Genomic DNA, 15,634 nt, shown 5'->3' with positions numbered 1-15,634 from the left:
AAAGACCATTAATATCAAGGCAACACAGGAGAATGAGGCAAGGAGCATGCTTTTTATAGACAGTGACTGAAATGGCCAGTTACCCCTAGCAAAAATTAACAAAATCCAAATATCCATACTCATTTTAACATAAGTCATTTTCTGAAATTGTAATCAAAATAAACTGAGGATCAAATTTACCAGTGGATGATTTAAATGGAAGGCACTAAATAGGAATTATTTTTATAAGAGGATTTCACAAATCAAATAAAGAAAGGTACTCATAGTTCATCATCACAGAAACCATAGGGAGAAACAGTAGTTTTAAACTGTGTAACAGACAATGAGATTATTTATAATTTCTTCTGGCCTAACCCCAGTTTAGGATATTGTTAAAAATCTGCATGATTCTTTGGCTCCATTGAAATTACCGATAAAATACCACACACTTCACAGAAATTAGGGGTTAGCCTTAAACTCATTATACAAACTGTCAAGTATCAGAGGGGTAGCCGTGTTAGTCTGAATCTGAAAAAGCAGCGAGGAGTCCTGTGGCACCTTATAGACCAGGCATGTCCAAAGTCCAGCCCGCGGGCCAATTGCGGCCCGTGTTCCGGTTTAATACGGCCCCACAGGTAATTTGGCAATATCTATCTTTTATGGCCCCCAACGAATCCATATGTATTGAGATGAATACATTGTAAAATCTCAGTTAATGTCAGTTGGTCTAAATCAGTTATAAATATATTTGGACACAACATGTATACTTGGTGTTATGTTCCTGTTCATATTTTTTGAACTTAAAAGTTGACAGACAACCTTTATTACCAATAATATGTAATGTACTTTACAATGTTCCTGACATATATTTCAGCTTCCTGGATTTTTTTTTTCATCTGGCCTTTAGATATGAAAGGCAGAGTGATTTAACACCTGTTTAGATTTGTCATCCATGTGACGAAATGAAAAGTATGCCGTTTGCAATAAACTTTGCATAAAATAGTTAATTTGTGTTTAATTTTAATGGTTCAAAGAATGTCAGGCAAAATGGTCGGCCCTCACGCATGTTCACTTCATAAAATCTGGCCCTCTTTGAAAAAAGTTTGGACATCCCTGTTATAGACTAACTGAAGTGTTGGAGCATTAGCTTTCGTGGGCAAAGACCCACTTCGACAGATGCATCTGACGAAGTGGGTCTTTGCCCACGAAAGCTTATGCTCCAGCACTTCGGTTAGTCTATAAGGTGCCACAGGACTCCTCGCCGCTATTATACAAACTGGTTAGTTTTTTATTATAGTAATGATTGTCACTGGAATTTTTAAGATGAATAAAATGTTTATCCAGAGATATAATAACTAACGAAATGTTTTGTAGCTGTTACCTATAGTTCATTCTTTGACACATGCAGTTACTAGTTTACCCAATTCCTTTCTACATGAACATATTAGTCTGTTTCAAGATAAGCCCTTCTGAATTTACTCATTGGATTATCATACTTAATACCAACGTAAAACAGTTCTGTTCTTCAGAAATATATACAGTTTTGTATTACTGGAAAAATGAAATCACAGAGAGTATATTATAAAAGGTAACATATGTTCCGAGGATATGAAGTTCATCTCCTGTGAGATAACTTGCTACACAGTCTTTAGTTGGAGCAAAAATACTGTTTTGGTAACCGAAAACATTATCCAGTGTTTTTCTCATGAACTAAAAAGTCACTGATTTATTTCTTTTATTAAGAGTATCACCTGCAAAGCATCTCTCAAAAGCATGGCAAACGTGGCCACCACAGAGAGTGGAACTTTTTACATAATGTACAGTCACAAGAACAATCCTCATGAATCCACTTCATACAAGAAATGATAAGTTATCCAGTTAGTGCTAATTTTTTTTTAAAGTTAAAGCCTGTTTTATAAGGTTACACGTTTTCAGAATTCTTTCTTGCTGGAAAAATGTCACAGTTTACAAACACAATGTAAAACTCAAATTAAATGTCTACAGCACTATATCTACAACTACTGGCCTCACTATGGAGTTAAAATTCCAAGCACTATTTCACTCTAATAAAGTGATCAATACTTTCTATAGTGCAGTGGCAAAAATGATTTCTAAGGGTAAGAGTTCTCTATCCATTTTACACTGCAAAACAACAGTGAAATTGATGGTACAGATCACAGAGAGGAATTCTGCTCATACTGTTTAGCACAAAGGTCATGCTAAAGGTAAAAACAAAAATTGCCATGGAACAAACTTTCTTTTTCTTCTTCAAAAAGGGCAGAATTCTCCACTCAGTTCAGCAACATGGATCTTGCCTCTAAAACTATTATTTCCCTACAAACTGGAGATATCCATTGACAACAATGGAAATCTCCATACAACCAAGGGGAATAGAATATCAGACTTCATATCCACAATGTGGGTTTCAGGAGAGAAATTTGCCATATGGAAACAATATGCAAGTGGAAATTAATTTAGACAGATCATGAGAAGCAGTGCTTAATGGGGGAACAGAGAAAGTGGGAACTTTTCCATTCTCCCAACACTGGAATAGGCCCACCAATTCACCAACATACAAACACAACACATGCACATTTCAGAACTTTCTATTCTTCGTCTCTCTTTTAAATCAATCATTTTGGTTGATGTCTAACAGGGAAATAACAATGAATTGTTTCAGCTGTTTAGGTCAATAGAAGTTGTATGAATTGTGTTTATATTCCCAAGGCAGAAAAAAAGCCACTTTGGAAGGGCATGGTCTTGAATCTGAGCTAAGGGGAGTATAGAAATCTAACACTACAGTACAGGTATTTTGTGCACAGAAACCAGTGGAAGTTTGTATGCTGCAGAACTACAGCACAGAGCTCTTATTGCATTATAATTCAAGTAGACATTCATTTACTCTTATAAGGGAAGTAAAAGGTTTTGAATGTATTTGCTTTGCACATTAGTTTCATCCATCCCACTGTGAACATGGCATTATTCTCATATAATAGTTATATACTGCACACTAGTGCAATACAGCCAAATGAGTGTTACTGTCTTTGCAGGCAATTCCTTGATTCCAAATATAGAGTATTCATGGGGTCACCAAATGATATTAAATTGAGGCAAATAGGATTAAATTTAATAAGGACAAATGCAAAGTACACTACTTGGGAAGGAACAATCAGTTTCACACACATAAAACAGGAAGCAACTGTTTAGGAAGGAGTATGGCAGAAAGGGCTCTAGGGGTCATAGTAGACCACAAGCTAAATATGAGTCAACAGTGTGACACTGTTGCAAAAAAAGCAAACATGATTCTGGGATGCATTAACAGGAGTGTTGTGAGCAAGACACAAGAAGTCATTCTTCCGCTCTACGCTAATTAGGCCTCGACTGGAGTTATTGTGTCCAGTTATGGGCACCACAATCAAGAAAGATGAGGAGAAACTGGAGAAGTTCCAGGGAAGAGCAACAAGAATGATTAAAGGTCTAGAGAACATGACCTATGTAGGAAGACTGAAAGAATTGGGCTTGTTTAGTTTGGAAAGGAGATGACTGAGAGGGGACATAGAATCATAGAATACTAGGACTGGAAGGGACCTCGAGAGGTCATTGGGTCCAGTCCCCTGCCTTCATGGCATGACCAAATACTGCCTAGACCATCCCTGATAGACATTTGTCTAACCTACTCTTAAATATCTCCACAGATGGAGATTCCACCACCTCCCTGGGCAATTTATTCCAGTGTTTGACTACCCTGACAATTAGGAACTTTTTCCTAATGTCCAACCTAATCCTCCCTTGCTGCAGTTTAAGCCCATTGCTTTTTGTTCTATCCCCAGAAGCCAAGATGAACAAGTTTTCTCCCTCCTCGTTATGACACCCTTTTAGATATCTGAAAACTGCTATCATTGTCCCCCCTCAATCTTCTCTTTTCTAAACTAAACAAACCCAATTCCTTCAGTCTTCCCTCATAGGTCATGTTCTCTAGACCTTTAATCATTCTCGTTGCTCTTCTCTGACCCTCTCCAATTTCTCTTCATCTTTCTTGAAATGCGGTGCCCAGAACTGAACACAATACTCCAACTGAGGCCTAACCAGCGCAGAGCAGAGCAGAAGAATGACTTCTTGTGTCTTGCTCACAACACACCTGTTAATGCATCCCAGAATCACGTTTGCTTTCTTTGCAACAGCATCACACTGCTGACTCATAATTAACATAGCGGTTTTCAAAGGGTGTGACAAGCAGAAGGGAGAAAATTGTTCTCCTTGGCCTCTGAGGATAGGATAAGAAGCAAGGGGCTTAAACTGCAGCAAGGTAGGTTTAAGGTTGGACATTAGGAAAAACTTCCTGCCTGTCAGGGTGGTTAAGCACAGGAATAAATTGCCTAAGGAGGCTGTGGAATCTCCATCACTGTAGATATTTAAGAGCAGGTTAGACAGATACCTGTCAGGGATGATATAAACTATAGGTTCCCAAACTGGGGGGCACGCCCCCCTGGGGGTGTGTGAAGAAATTCCATGGGGAGGCGGCGCAAGGTGACCCAGCCTCTCCCCACCTCCTTCCCTCCCCCCCCAAGAAAGAGCCCGGTCCATCCCGTAAAAAAAAATCAGAAAATACCATTTGAAATGTCTAGTATTTTCTGTTTTTCTTGGCTCGGGTGTCTGCTGGAACATGTGCCGCTTGGGCTGGCAGGGGCTGGGGGAAGATGGAGCATCCTGGGCAGACTTCAAAATGGCCACATTAAAAGGGCAATGCCTGCTCTGCTCTTTTACCCTGGAGTACTGGCACCTTTTTTGACACTGATCAATTCCTTTTATTTTTTATTACTCAACAAGTTTTGCAAAAACTTGAGGGTTTCTCAAAAATCAAAAAGGGGGTGTGATGCCAAAAAGTTTGGGAACCACTGGTCTAGACAGTACTTAGTCCTGCCGAGAGGGCAGGGGACTGGACTCGATGACCTCTCGAGGTCCCTTCCAGTTCTACTGTTCTATGATTCTATGATAATAGGTAGCAGGTATAAAAAAAACAAAAGGAAGTTTTTCATCACACAACGCACAGTCAACCTGTGGAACTCCTTGCCAGAGGAAGTTGTGAAGACCAGGACTTTAACAGGGTCCAAAAAAGAGCTAGATACATTCACAGAGGTTAAGTCCATCAATGTCTATTAGCCAGGACAGGTAGGAATGGTGTCCCTAGCCGCTGTTTATTAGAGGCTGGAAATGGATGACAGGAGAGGGATCATATGATAATTCTCTGTTCTGTTCACTCCCTCTGGGATACCTGGCATTGACCACTGTTGGCAGATGGGATACTGGGCCAGATGGACCTTTGGTCTGACCCAGTGTGTTCATTCTTATGTTATTATCTCACTACGGGACCTCATTTTTCAGGGTCCCAGGCCTTTCAAAAAGAAACACACAGTAAAAGCATTTGGATCAAAAATTCTCACTGTTTCCATCTCACAGCACTTCCAATGACTAATTCCTAGAGAGAGATACTGGGGTCCTCTTCGGAGTAGAGGAATTTGTGCACAGCCTCCTACACAGAGCAGCAAGAGCATTTTCTGCTGACAGGATTGTGCACAACCACAAGATTATGACGTAATTTACACTCTGACCAGACTGCATTCAGACAGCCAAAGAGTTCCATTGGGATCCTTTCAGGATAACTTTCTATCCTGGTATCATGTTTGACATCATTCCATTACAGAAAACAGTGCCAGTCTCTAATCCAACAGACACTTGGTCTGCAGATCACTCTTCTATGTAGATAAAATGGGGCAGTGGTTACACTGCTAGCCTGGGACTTGTGGAATCTAGGTTCAATTTCCCCCACTATCAGACTTCCTGTGTGACTGTGGGCAAGTCTCATGGTCTCTCTCTGCCTCAGTTTCCAGCTGTAAAATTAAGATTATAGTACATCCCTTTGTCTCTGGAGTGTTGTGAGGTGCAGTATTATTATGGTAATGGGGGTCAGAGACAGTTGTAAAATGATGTGTGAAAGGTCAAGCGACTATTCAAAATGGAATTTAGGGGTTAATCTGCAGTTACCCATATAGGAACATTCATAATACTCCATTTTCAAAGGGCCAAAGTCTCATTCCTGGTCAGAACCTAAGGACAGGGACTGAGTGGAAAGGGATCTCGAAGAGAGAAATTACATACCCATGTCTGCAAACTCAGGGCGCTGGGAGCTGTTGCACCTAAACACGCAAGGGAAATAGGCTGCTGCAGTGCTCCTGTTTTACTCTATTATAACACTACAGAAATCAGGAGAGAGACATCAGCAGGAACTAGAGCAATGCAGTGGTAAATCTGGTCAAGGAGTTCCAGTTGAAATGCCAGCCTTCGTTTCGTATTGCCATGCATAGGGGTTGCACCTACTATGACACTGACACACACACACACACACACACACACACACACAGAAAGACACATTTTGTACAAAACTTGGCTTCCCTGGTTTGTGTAAAGACCATTTCAATCTCTGCTCTGAATTTTCCGGCAGTGAAGGTTGGAGGGGGACATTCAACTTGTTTTCACTTTCAGCCAGACTGAATCAGAGTCCAGCCTTCTGGAGGTGACAAGCCTTAATTATAGTCCAGAACCACATGGCACTACTTAGCCCAGTGGTCTCCAACCTTTTTACACCCAAGATCACTTTTTAAATGTCAGGACAAGCCAAGATTGACCCCACCCCTTCCTTGAGGCCCCACCCTCTCTGTTCCCCTTCTCTCCATCACTTGCTATCCCCAGCCCTTATACACTCTCTGGGTACAGGTCCACTGCTGCTTTTTTAAATCCTTTTGGAAGACATTTTTCTGACATTTGGCCCATCTAGACTGGGCCAAATATGTTGGAAAAAAACCTTTTTTTGGAAGCCCCCTCATTCCTCGTGGAACGAGGAATACAGGGGCTGCCAAAAGAGCATGTTTGCCGAAAAAAACCCTGCAGTCTAGCCTCACTAGGTGGAGACAGGAGGTGCAGGTTCTGGGGGGTGAACAAGGAATTTAGGTGTGGGAAAGGGTGAGAAGTGCAAGCTCTGGGAGGGAATTTGGATGCAGGAGGAGGTGGAGAAGAGGATGCTGGCTCAGGGAGGGGGCTCCAGGCTGGGGAGTGTTGGGCTCAGATGGAGGGTTGGGATACTGAGCAAGCCACAGGCTTGTGGATGTGAGGGTACAGGAGTTTGGATTAGGTGCATGAGGGGCTCAGGGCAGGGAGGTTGTGAGTATGATGGGCTCAGGACACAGATTTGCAGAGTGTGGATGGTGCAGGAGTGTTGTGGCGGAAGACTGAGGATGTGGGGGCGCAGGAGTGTGGGGATGTAAAAGTTCCAGTGTATGATAGGCTCAGATTTGGGGTCAAGGTGGGGGGTACAGAACTGTTATGATGCTGGGGCCAGAACTGTTATGATGCTGGGGCCAGATGAGGGGTTGGCTCCAGTTGGGGGCTTGTTAGCCAGGCTTCATTTTTAAAGAAAATATTATGTCAAACACAAAAGGTTTCAGCGTTGTCTTTATTATGAGAGAAGCGGGGAACCTGTTTGGAGTCAGGGGTCACTGACCCACAGAAAAGTCAATGGGGGCCACACAAGTGAGATACAAAAACACAACACCTCCAAACCCCTCAAACCTCACGAATGTGGCCCCAACTGTGCTGGTGGGGGCAGGATGCTGAGGCACGGGACAGGGTGCCAGTGAATTCCAGGGCAGGGGACAGAGTGCCAGTGGGTGCCGGGGTAGGGGCCTGGGGCAGACGACAGGGTGCCAGTAGGTGCTGGGACAGGGTGCCAATGGGTGCCGGGGCAGGGTGCCAATGGGTGCCGGGGCAGGGTACTTGTGAGGGTCTGGGCGAGGGGAAGGGACAGGGACTGGTACCTGGGGATCCTGCAGCTGCGCGCCAAGGCCCAGGAAGTGCGCAGGCTGCTCTCTCATCCCCCAAACAGTGGCGTGATACCTGAAATGCTGGTCTGTCAAGCGCCTGATGCCTTCCTGCACGGGGGAAGGGGAAGTCCCAGACTGCGCCAGCTGGAGCTGGCATGCTGGAGACTTTATTCCCCTGCTGCCTTCCTGAGTGGCAGGTGACGGGGAGGGGGTAGAGGGGAAGTTCTGGACCGCACCAGCCCCAGCTGCTCGGGCAGCACGCACCTTGCTCTTTCGCTCCCCATGGCAGAACGCATCGCCTGAGCAGCTGAAGCTGGCATGCTGGGATCTTTATTCCTCTGCTGTCTTCCTGCGCTGGTAGTAGCAGCGGAGAGGTGGGTGGGAGCAAGGGAGGCTGCAGCGAAGCAGCCTGTTCATAGCCAGCTGACGGGTTGGTGACCATGGACTTAAGCTACTACATGTGGATGGGCTGTGTGTTACTAAGGCAGCAACAGGGCAGAGCTCTAAAGATATTGCATCTGGTATCATTTGATTACGGAAAACTTTGCCAGTCTCTGCTCCAACAGACCCTGAACCCGTAGAGCATCTTGTGACCTAAAAAGGATCCTCTGAAAAGGAGTCAAAATTTCATTTATATTAGTGGTGAAAGTCAAATCTGCAAAAGAGCTAATGGGAGAGTTTCCTACAGTCTCTCCACCGGTGTGACACATCCCCACCCATCAGAATGCTCTGACGCATCATTAGGAGCTGTTTAGTGTTTTAAATGCAGGACCAGTTATTTGTAAGGCCTCAAAAATCTGGAAACTTTAGAGCGCAGCAGACGAAAGAAGGATCGTGGGACCATCTGTCTAGACTCTTGTGTACTTGAAGTAGTTCTGCGGATGTGCTAAGACATCAAACAACGCCTTAATCAGCTTCTTATCCTGAAAAGGGGAAGGCAGATGTTTACTGTCAAAGAACAGACTAATTACACTGACACTTAATCATCAATGAGTCCATAACATTGTTTTAATAGAGGCAAAGGCTTGCACATTTTACTTTCCGGCCACTACTGTGGGCTCTCAGATCTGCACAGCTAAAGTGAAAAGCTGGTAGAATCTTGCCACTGATTTCACCCCTCCTGGTCTTCATTTCAATGCTAGCAGATTCAAGTATGTCCAGAAAGAGTTGAGTTCTGACAAGAGAAATGTGCTTTTCACTCCACTTGTCAGAGTACGTGGGGTCTGTGCAAGGTGGAATATAACGTGTGTCAGAAAAGCAGTTAGCCTCTCCAATTCAGGGCTAGTAACTGCAGGACTCTCCCTCCCTCCCTCTCACAAGGCTGCTATAATGTATGCTAAAATAGCAGCATTGTCTCTCTATTCCAGTTGGGCAAGGCACTGAATCCAAACAGATGTGAGACTATGTCCCCACACCTAGCTTGCTCCCACTCTTCCAAGGCGACCTATGTGAGGCCAGCCTGGAGATCCTATTCCTGGTGATTAAAAAGAGATGTACAGGCCCCTTTGTGTAGCAGCTATATCAACAGTTCTCCTAGGCAGGGGGCTTCACTGATGCTGAGTCCTGGGAAGGGATGTGGCCAGAGATGAGCATGCACTGATTTAGCTTTTTGCTGCAGTGGTTTGTACTTATTAGCTAGCATCAAGATCATGAAAGGCCTGAAAGACGCTCATGCAGACTCCCCCAGAGAAGGCCTCAGTGGCATGAATCCCATGTTGGGAAGTAGCTTCACTAGTACAAGGAAGTGTGATTGTCAATTTTGTATTAATCGCTCCATTAATTCTCATACTAAAGATATGAGAGAGGAAATTTACCTTAAGTATCTCTTGATGATTTTCAGATGCAGAGTCTACCATCCCGAACTATGTCTTCTATTAGCTCCTGGTATCCCTCTGTTGGGGACACAGAGTATAATCATCTGTCAGACTCAGCAGCATAATAAGGGCCAAATTCTTCCCTTGACACACAGGTAAGAAGCTGCCCACTGGATGGCAACAGGAGAGGTGGCGGACGCGTTGGTTCACATGTAATATCAAACATCTGGCTCTCAGATGAGCAATCTTTGGTATTCCAAATGGCCATCTCTAACTACACTGTGCTATGTATTAAGAGGACACAAGCACAGCTGTTCATCATTAATCAGGGAAAGGCAAGAGAAAGCAGCTGCCTGGGACAGCTCTATGCACTGTAAGCACGTGGCATGCTTCAAACTCATTTTGTTGCTACAGACATCCACACAAAATCCATCTTCACAAATGTTGAATCTTTTTCTTTCTTTATATAATCAAAAACTTCCTTAAAGGGAAGGTACAGCTGGTCCAGGACAAAACTCTCCCAGGCAATAAAAGCCTTAAAAGGAAGGAAACTCCAAACTTATAGCAAGTTCTTCTCAACCAATGAATTACCCACTACTGGTGAGATGCTGCAACACACCACCTCCCTCCCCCAAAGGGTCTACTGCTCCCATTGGGTACAGAAACATGACAAAGCCTTGACTCCAATCTCACCATATTTGGCCATTTCAGGGATGAAGATTTCAGTGCATAAGTCTTTATGTGGAGAAATGTCACGCCAACACATTATTTATTTGTACTGTAGCAGAGCTTACAGGCTGAGACCTTTCTGTGCTAGGTACTTGCCAGTCATGGAATCATAGAATCCTAGGGCTGCAAGAGACCTCAGAAGGTCATCAAGTCCAGCCCCCTGCTCGAAGCAGGACCAACACTAACCCTAACCCATCCCAGCCATATAACAAAGAGACAAGAGCAAACCACCAAAGCATCAGAGCAGGACAGGATATATACGGACAGGTTGCACAAGGACACTAAGGCCGTGTCCAGACTCAGGGGTTCTTTCGAAAAAAGTAGCCTTTTTTCGAAAGAACTTCCCCTGCGTCCAGACTCAAGCCGCGTTCTTTCGAAATTATTTCGAAAGAACGTGGCTTTTCTTTCGATGGCGGTAAACCTCAATTTACGAGGAAGAACGCCTTCCTTCGAAAGTTCCTCTTTCGAAAGAAGGCGTTCTTCAATGTAAAGAGGCCGTCTTCGAAAGAGAGCATCCAGACTCGCTGGGTGCTCTCTTTCGAAAAAGCGGATCTCTCTTTCGAAAGATCCGCCTGCAGTCTAGACGCGATCTTTCGAAAGAGGCTCTTTCGAAAGATGCTTTCGAAAGAGCCTCTTTCGAAAGAAGCCTGCAGTCTAGACATAGCCTAAGAGACAACACAGGTCAGAAAAACCAGAAGTGGGTCACAAGCCAGCTGCCTAATTGCTGTTAAGTTTCAATAGGCAACTGGCAGACGGAAGTTTTAAGCAGGGATTGAAAGGACACTGAGATAGCTTTGTCATATTTAGAGAGAGCAGTTTCCAGGCATAAGGGGAGAAAGTACAAAGAAGCTAGTTAGGAAATTTTACAAGCTGACAGACTGCCATAATCTGTAATACAGAGGTGGGAATTGATGTAATTGCATATAAACAAGTCTTCTATTTATCTAACCGCCCAGCTAAGTGAATGTAATGTCCCCAGTTACAGTCAGATAAGCATAGCAGCATATATTCTGGCACTAGACGTACACAGATTTTTACAATGTATACATATGCAAAAGGGTTCTATGTTAGATGCAAAGTGCACTAATAAGAAAGAAAAGCAGATTATAATAGAAGTAAAATCAGTCTAACTCAATGCTTTGATTGTCACACTTTAAGAAATACTCAGAATATCATGCAGGCATAAGAACATAAGAACGGCCGTACTGGGTCAGACCAAAGGTCCATCTAGCCCAGCATCCTGTCTTCCGACAGTGGCCAGCACCAGGTGCCCCAGAGAGGGTGGACCGAAGACAATGATCAGGCGATTTGTCTCCAGCCATCTCTCTCCAGCCTCTGACAAACAGAGGCCAAGGACACCATTTTATCCCCTGGCTAATAGCCTTTTATGGACCTAACCTCCATGAATTTATCCAGCTTCTCTTTAAACTCTATTATAGTCCTAGCCTTCACAGCCTCCTCTGGCAAGGAGTTCCACAGGTTGACTACACGCTGTGTGAAGAAGAACTTACTTTTATTAGTTTTAAACCTGCTACCCATTAACTTCATTTGGTGTCCTCTAGTTCTTCTATTATGGGAACTAATAAATAACTTTTCTTTATCAGCCCTCTCCACACCACTCATGATTTTATAGACCTCTATCATATTCCCCCTCAGTCTCCTCTTTTCTAAACTGAAAAGTCCCAGTCGCTTTAACCTCTCCTCATATGGGACCCGTTCCAAACCCCTAATCATTTTAGTTGCCCTTTTCTGAACCCTTTCCAAGGCCAAAATATCTATTTTGAGGTGAGGAGACCACATCTGTACACAGTATTCAAGATGTGGGCGTACCATAGTTTTATACAGGGGCAGTAAGATATTCTGGGTCTTATTTTCTATCCCTTTCCTAATAATTCCTAGCATCCTATTTGCCTTTTTGACCGCCGCTGCACTCTGTGTGGAAGTTTTCAGAGAACTGTCCACGATAACTCCAAGATCTCTTTCCTGATTTGTCGTAGCCAAATTAGCCCCCATCATACTGTACGTATAGTTGGGGTTATTTTTCCCCGATGTGCATTACTTTACACTTATCCACATGAAATTTCATTTGCCATTTTGTTGCCCAATCACTCAGTTTGGTGAGATCTTCTTGGAGTCCCTCACAGTCTGCTTCTGTCTTGACTATCCTAAACAGTTTGGTATCATCTGCAAACTTTACTACCTCACTGCTTACCCCTTTCTCCAGATCATTTATGAATAAGTTGAAAAGGATTGGTCCCAGGACTGACCCTTGGGGTACACCACTAGTTACACCTCTCCAATCCGAAAATTTACCATTTATTCCTACCCTTTGTTTCCTGTCTTTTAACCAGTTCTCAATCCAAGAAAGGACCTTCCCTCTTATCCCATGGCCATGTAATTTACACAAGAGCCTTTGGTGAGGGACCTTGTCAAAGGCTTTCTGAAAATCCAAGTATACTATATCTACTGGATCCCCCTTGTCCGCATGTTTGTTAACCCCTTCAAAGAACTCTAACAGATTAGTAAGACAGGATTTCCCTTTACAGAAACCATGTTGACTTTTGTCCAACAAATTATGTTCTTCTACATGCTTCACAATTTTATTCTTTACTATTGTTTCGACTACTTTGCCCGGTACTGAAGTTAGACTTACCGGTCTGTAATTGCCAGGATTGCCTTTAGAGCCCTTTTTAAATATTGGTGTCACGTTGGCTACCTTCCAGTCATTAGGTACGGAAGCCGATTTAAAGGATAGGTTACAAACCACAGATAATAGCTCATCAATTTCCCATTTAAGTTCTTTTAGAACCCTTGGATGAATGCCATCCGGTCCCGGAGATTTGTTAACATTAAGTTTTTCTATTTGTTCCAAAACTTCCTCTAATGACACTTCAATCCGGGACAGTTCCTCAGATTCATCACCCACAAAGGACGGTGCAGATTCAGGAATCTCCCCAACATCCTCAGCCGTGAAGATTGAAGCAAAGAAATCAGTTAGTTTCTCCACAATGGCTTTATCGTCCTTGATTGCTCCTTTTATAGCTCGATCATCTAGGGGACCCACAGGCTTTTTAGCAGGCTTCCTGCTTCTAATGTACTTAAAAAACATTTTGTTATTTCTTTGTGAGTTTTTGGCTAGCTGTTCCTCAAAATCTTTTTTTGCTTTTCTTATTACATGTTTACACTTGATTTGACAGTGTTTATGTTTCTTTCTATTTATCTCACTAGGATAAATAGTTCTATTATCACTAGGATACATTTCCGGGGCAGAAACCCTGGAAATGCCCAGACATGCAGACGGAGACAGGGCACTACTTCCTTCGGAGGCGACATCTACATTGCAGCTTTTGTTGGCAGAGACAATCAAATGAAGCGCTCATTAGCATTTCTCGTGCTCTCATTTGCATAGTCTCTTCCAATCTGTTTTGTGGAAGAGGTTTTTGCACAAAAAAACCGCAGTGTAGACAGGGCAAAAAACCCTTTTGCGCAAGCTCCTGTATACCTGCTTTTTTGAAGGAATAAGGGTTCTTACCCAAAACGGTTTTTTGTGCAAAATATCCCTGTCTATACTGCATTTTTTTGCAAAATCCTCTTCTGCAAAACAGATTGGAAGAGACTATGCAAATGAGAGAGCGAGAAATGCTAATGAGTGCTTCAAAGGCCGACAAAGGCTGCAGTGTAGATGTAGCCAGAGAGACTCCAAGTTTCTACAGACTTATCCCATACTGACTCAAAGAGTACAAGTATTCAGGGAGCAAATCACATCCAACTTTGCATCTTTACTGGGTACCAAGTTAACTAACAAAAGTTTACTCCTCGTTACTTCTGTAATAATCTATTGCAAAGGAGCATCTTTGCACATTTGTTTGTCTTTTACACTATTTACTCTATTATGAAACTGCCCCCTCTCCAAAGGCTCCAAAAATGTTAATTTGCAGTTTGTGAAACGGGGCAACAGTAAGCCTAGGAGTTTGTATACACTGACATTTTTGCAGCTCCATCAGTGCTTCCATTCATAGAATCATAGAATCCTAGAACTGGAAGGGACCTCAAGAGCTCATCGAGTCCAGTCCCCCGCCCTCATGGCAGGACCAAGCACCATTGAGATCATCCCTGATAGATGTCTGTCTAACTTGCTCTTAAATATCTTCAGTGATGGAGATTCCACAATCCCCCTAAGCAATTTCTTACAGTGTTTAACCACCCTGACAGTTAGGAAGTTTTTCCTAAAGGGCTGTTAACCTAAACCTCCCATTGCTTCTTGTCCTATCCTCAGAGGCCAAGAAGAACAATTTTTCTCTCTTCTCCTTGTCACACCTTTTTAGATACTTGAAAACTGCTATCATGTCCCCTCTCAGTCTTCTCCTTTCTAAACTAAACAAGCCCAGTTCTTTCAGTCTTCCCTCATAGGTCATGTTCTCTAGACCTTTAATCCTTCTTGTTGGTCTTCTCTCGACCTTTTCCAATTTCTCCACATCTTTCTTGAAATTAGGTGACCAGAACTGGACACAATACTCCAACTGAGGCCTAATCAGTGCAGAGTAAAGTGGAAGAATGATTTCTCGTGTCTTGCTCTCAACACACCTGTTAACGCATCCCAGAATCAAGTTCATGCCATGCTGGCATTAGCATACACCAACCAGAAGTGTTTCAGCCATTTAATTATCTTGTCTCTGAGCAGAGTTTGACAAAACAGTAGTAAAAATGCCAATGACCAATCTACGCTAACATTCTCATGGTGCTCATATTAGACCAGTAATAGACAGACTAAGTGTCAATGCCTCAAGCTGGAAGGGTTTTTTGAATGTTTCCTCAGTTTTATAACATGCTCCACCTACCCTCCAGGGATTGAAATGTTCATGGCCCCACTATAATATTCTACATTATTTTTCTCCTGTTAATAGCACTTACCATCATATGTTACATAGGGCACCTGGAATCCTTTGGCACTATTCCCTTCATTTGACTTGAACTGGATCCACAGTTTTTTAGACCTAGATGTGAAAGCTATAGGACGTTCATAAGTTTGGCAGGTTTCATATGTGGTCACAGAATTGGAGGAAGCTTCCAAAGAAAATGTACAATAGGCAGCTGTCAGACAACTCTTCATGTTACTTAGCAATTAAAAACACATCCAACCTATCATAACAAAAATGCTTACACGGTAGGAGGCCAAGCAGAATAAAACAAGTTAAATAAGTGCAGTTTTACCCCTTATTTTACAAGCATTAGCGTGCT

The 15,634-nt window shown here is 43.1% G+C and overlaps 1 protein-coding gene across 6 annotated transcripts in view; it reads right to left on the bottom strand.

Annotated features, from left to right (window-relative positions):
* The window catches only part of LOC102452825 (nuclear receptor-interacting protein 3), a 115,197-nt gene that overhangs the window by 66,301 nt on the left and 33,262 nt on the right, over positions 1-15,634 (bottom strand). The window contains exons 11-12 of one of the 6 annotated variants that reach the window (XM_075927966.1): positions 9,668-9,745; positions 7,371-8,776 (exon numbers count right to left, since the gene is read on the bottom strand). The exons of the other annotated variants lie outside the window; for them this stretch is intronic. Coding sequence (XP_075784081.1) covers positions 9,690-9,745 — 56 coding nt within the window. The 3' untranslated portion in view covers positions 7,371-8,776; positions 9,668-9,689. Of the gene's footprint in view, positions 1-7,370; positions 8,777-9,667; positions 9,746-15,634 lie in introns of those variants that run through there. 6 annotated transcript variants of the gene reach the window in all.

The sequence above is a fragment of the Pelodiscus sinensis genome, chromosome 4 (genome assembly GCF_049634645.1).
Source record: "Pelodiscus sinensis isolate JC-2024 chromosome 4, ASM4963464v1, whole genome shotgun sequence".
NCBI lineage: Eukaryota > Metazoa > Chordata > Testudines > Trionychidae > Pelodiscus > Pelodiscus sinensis.
The sequence above is the reverse complement of the archived record's forward strand: the minus strand, read 5'-3'. Positions and strand labels throughout refer to the sequence as shown.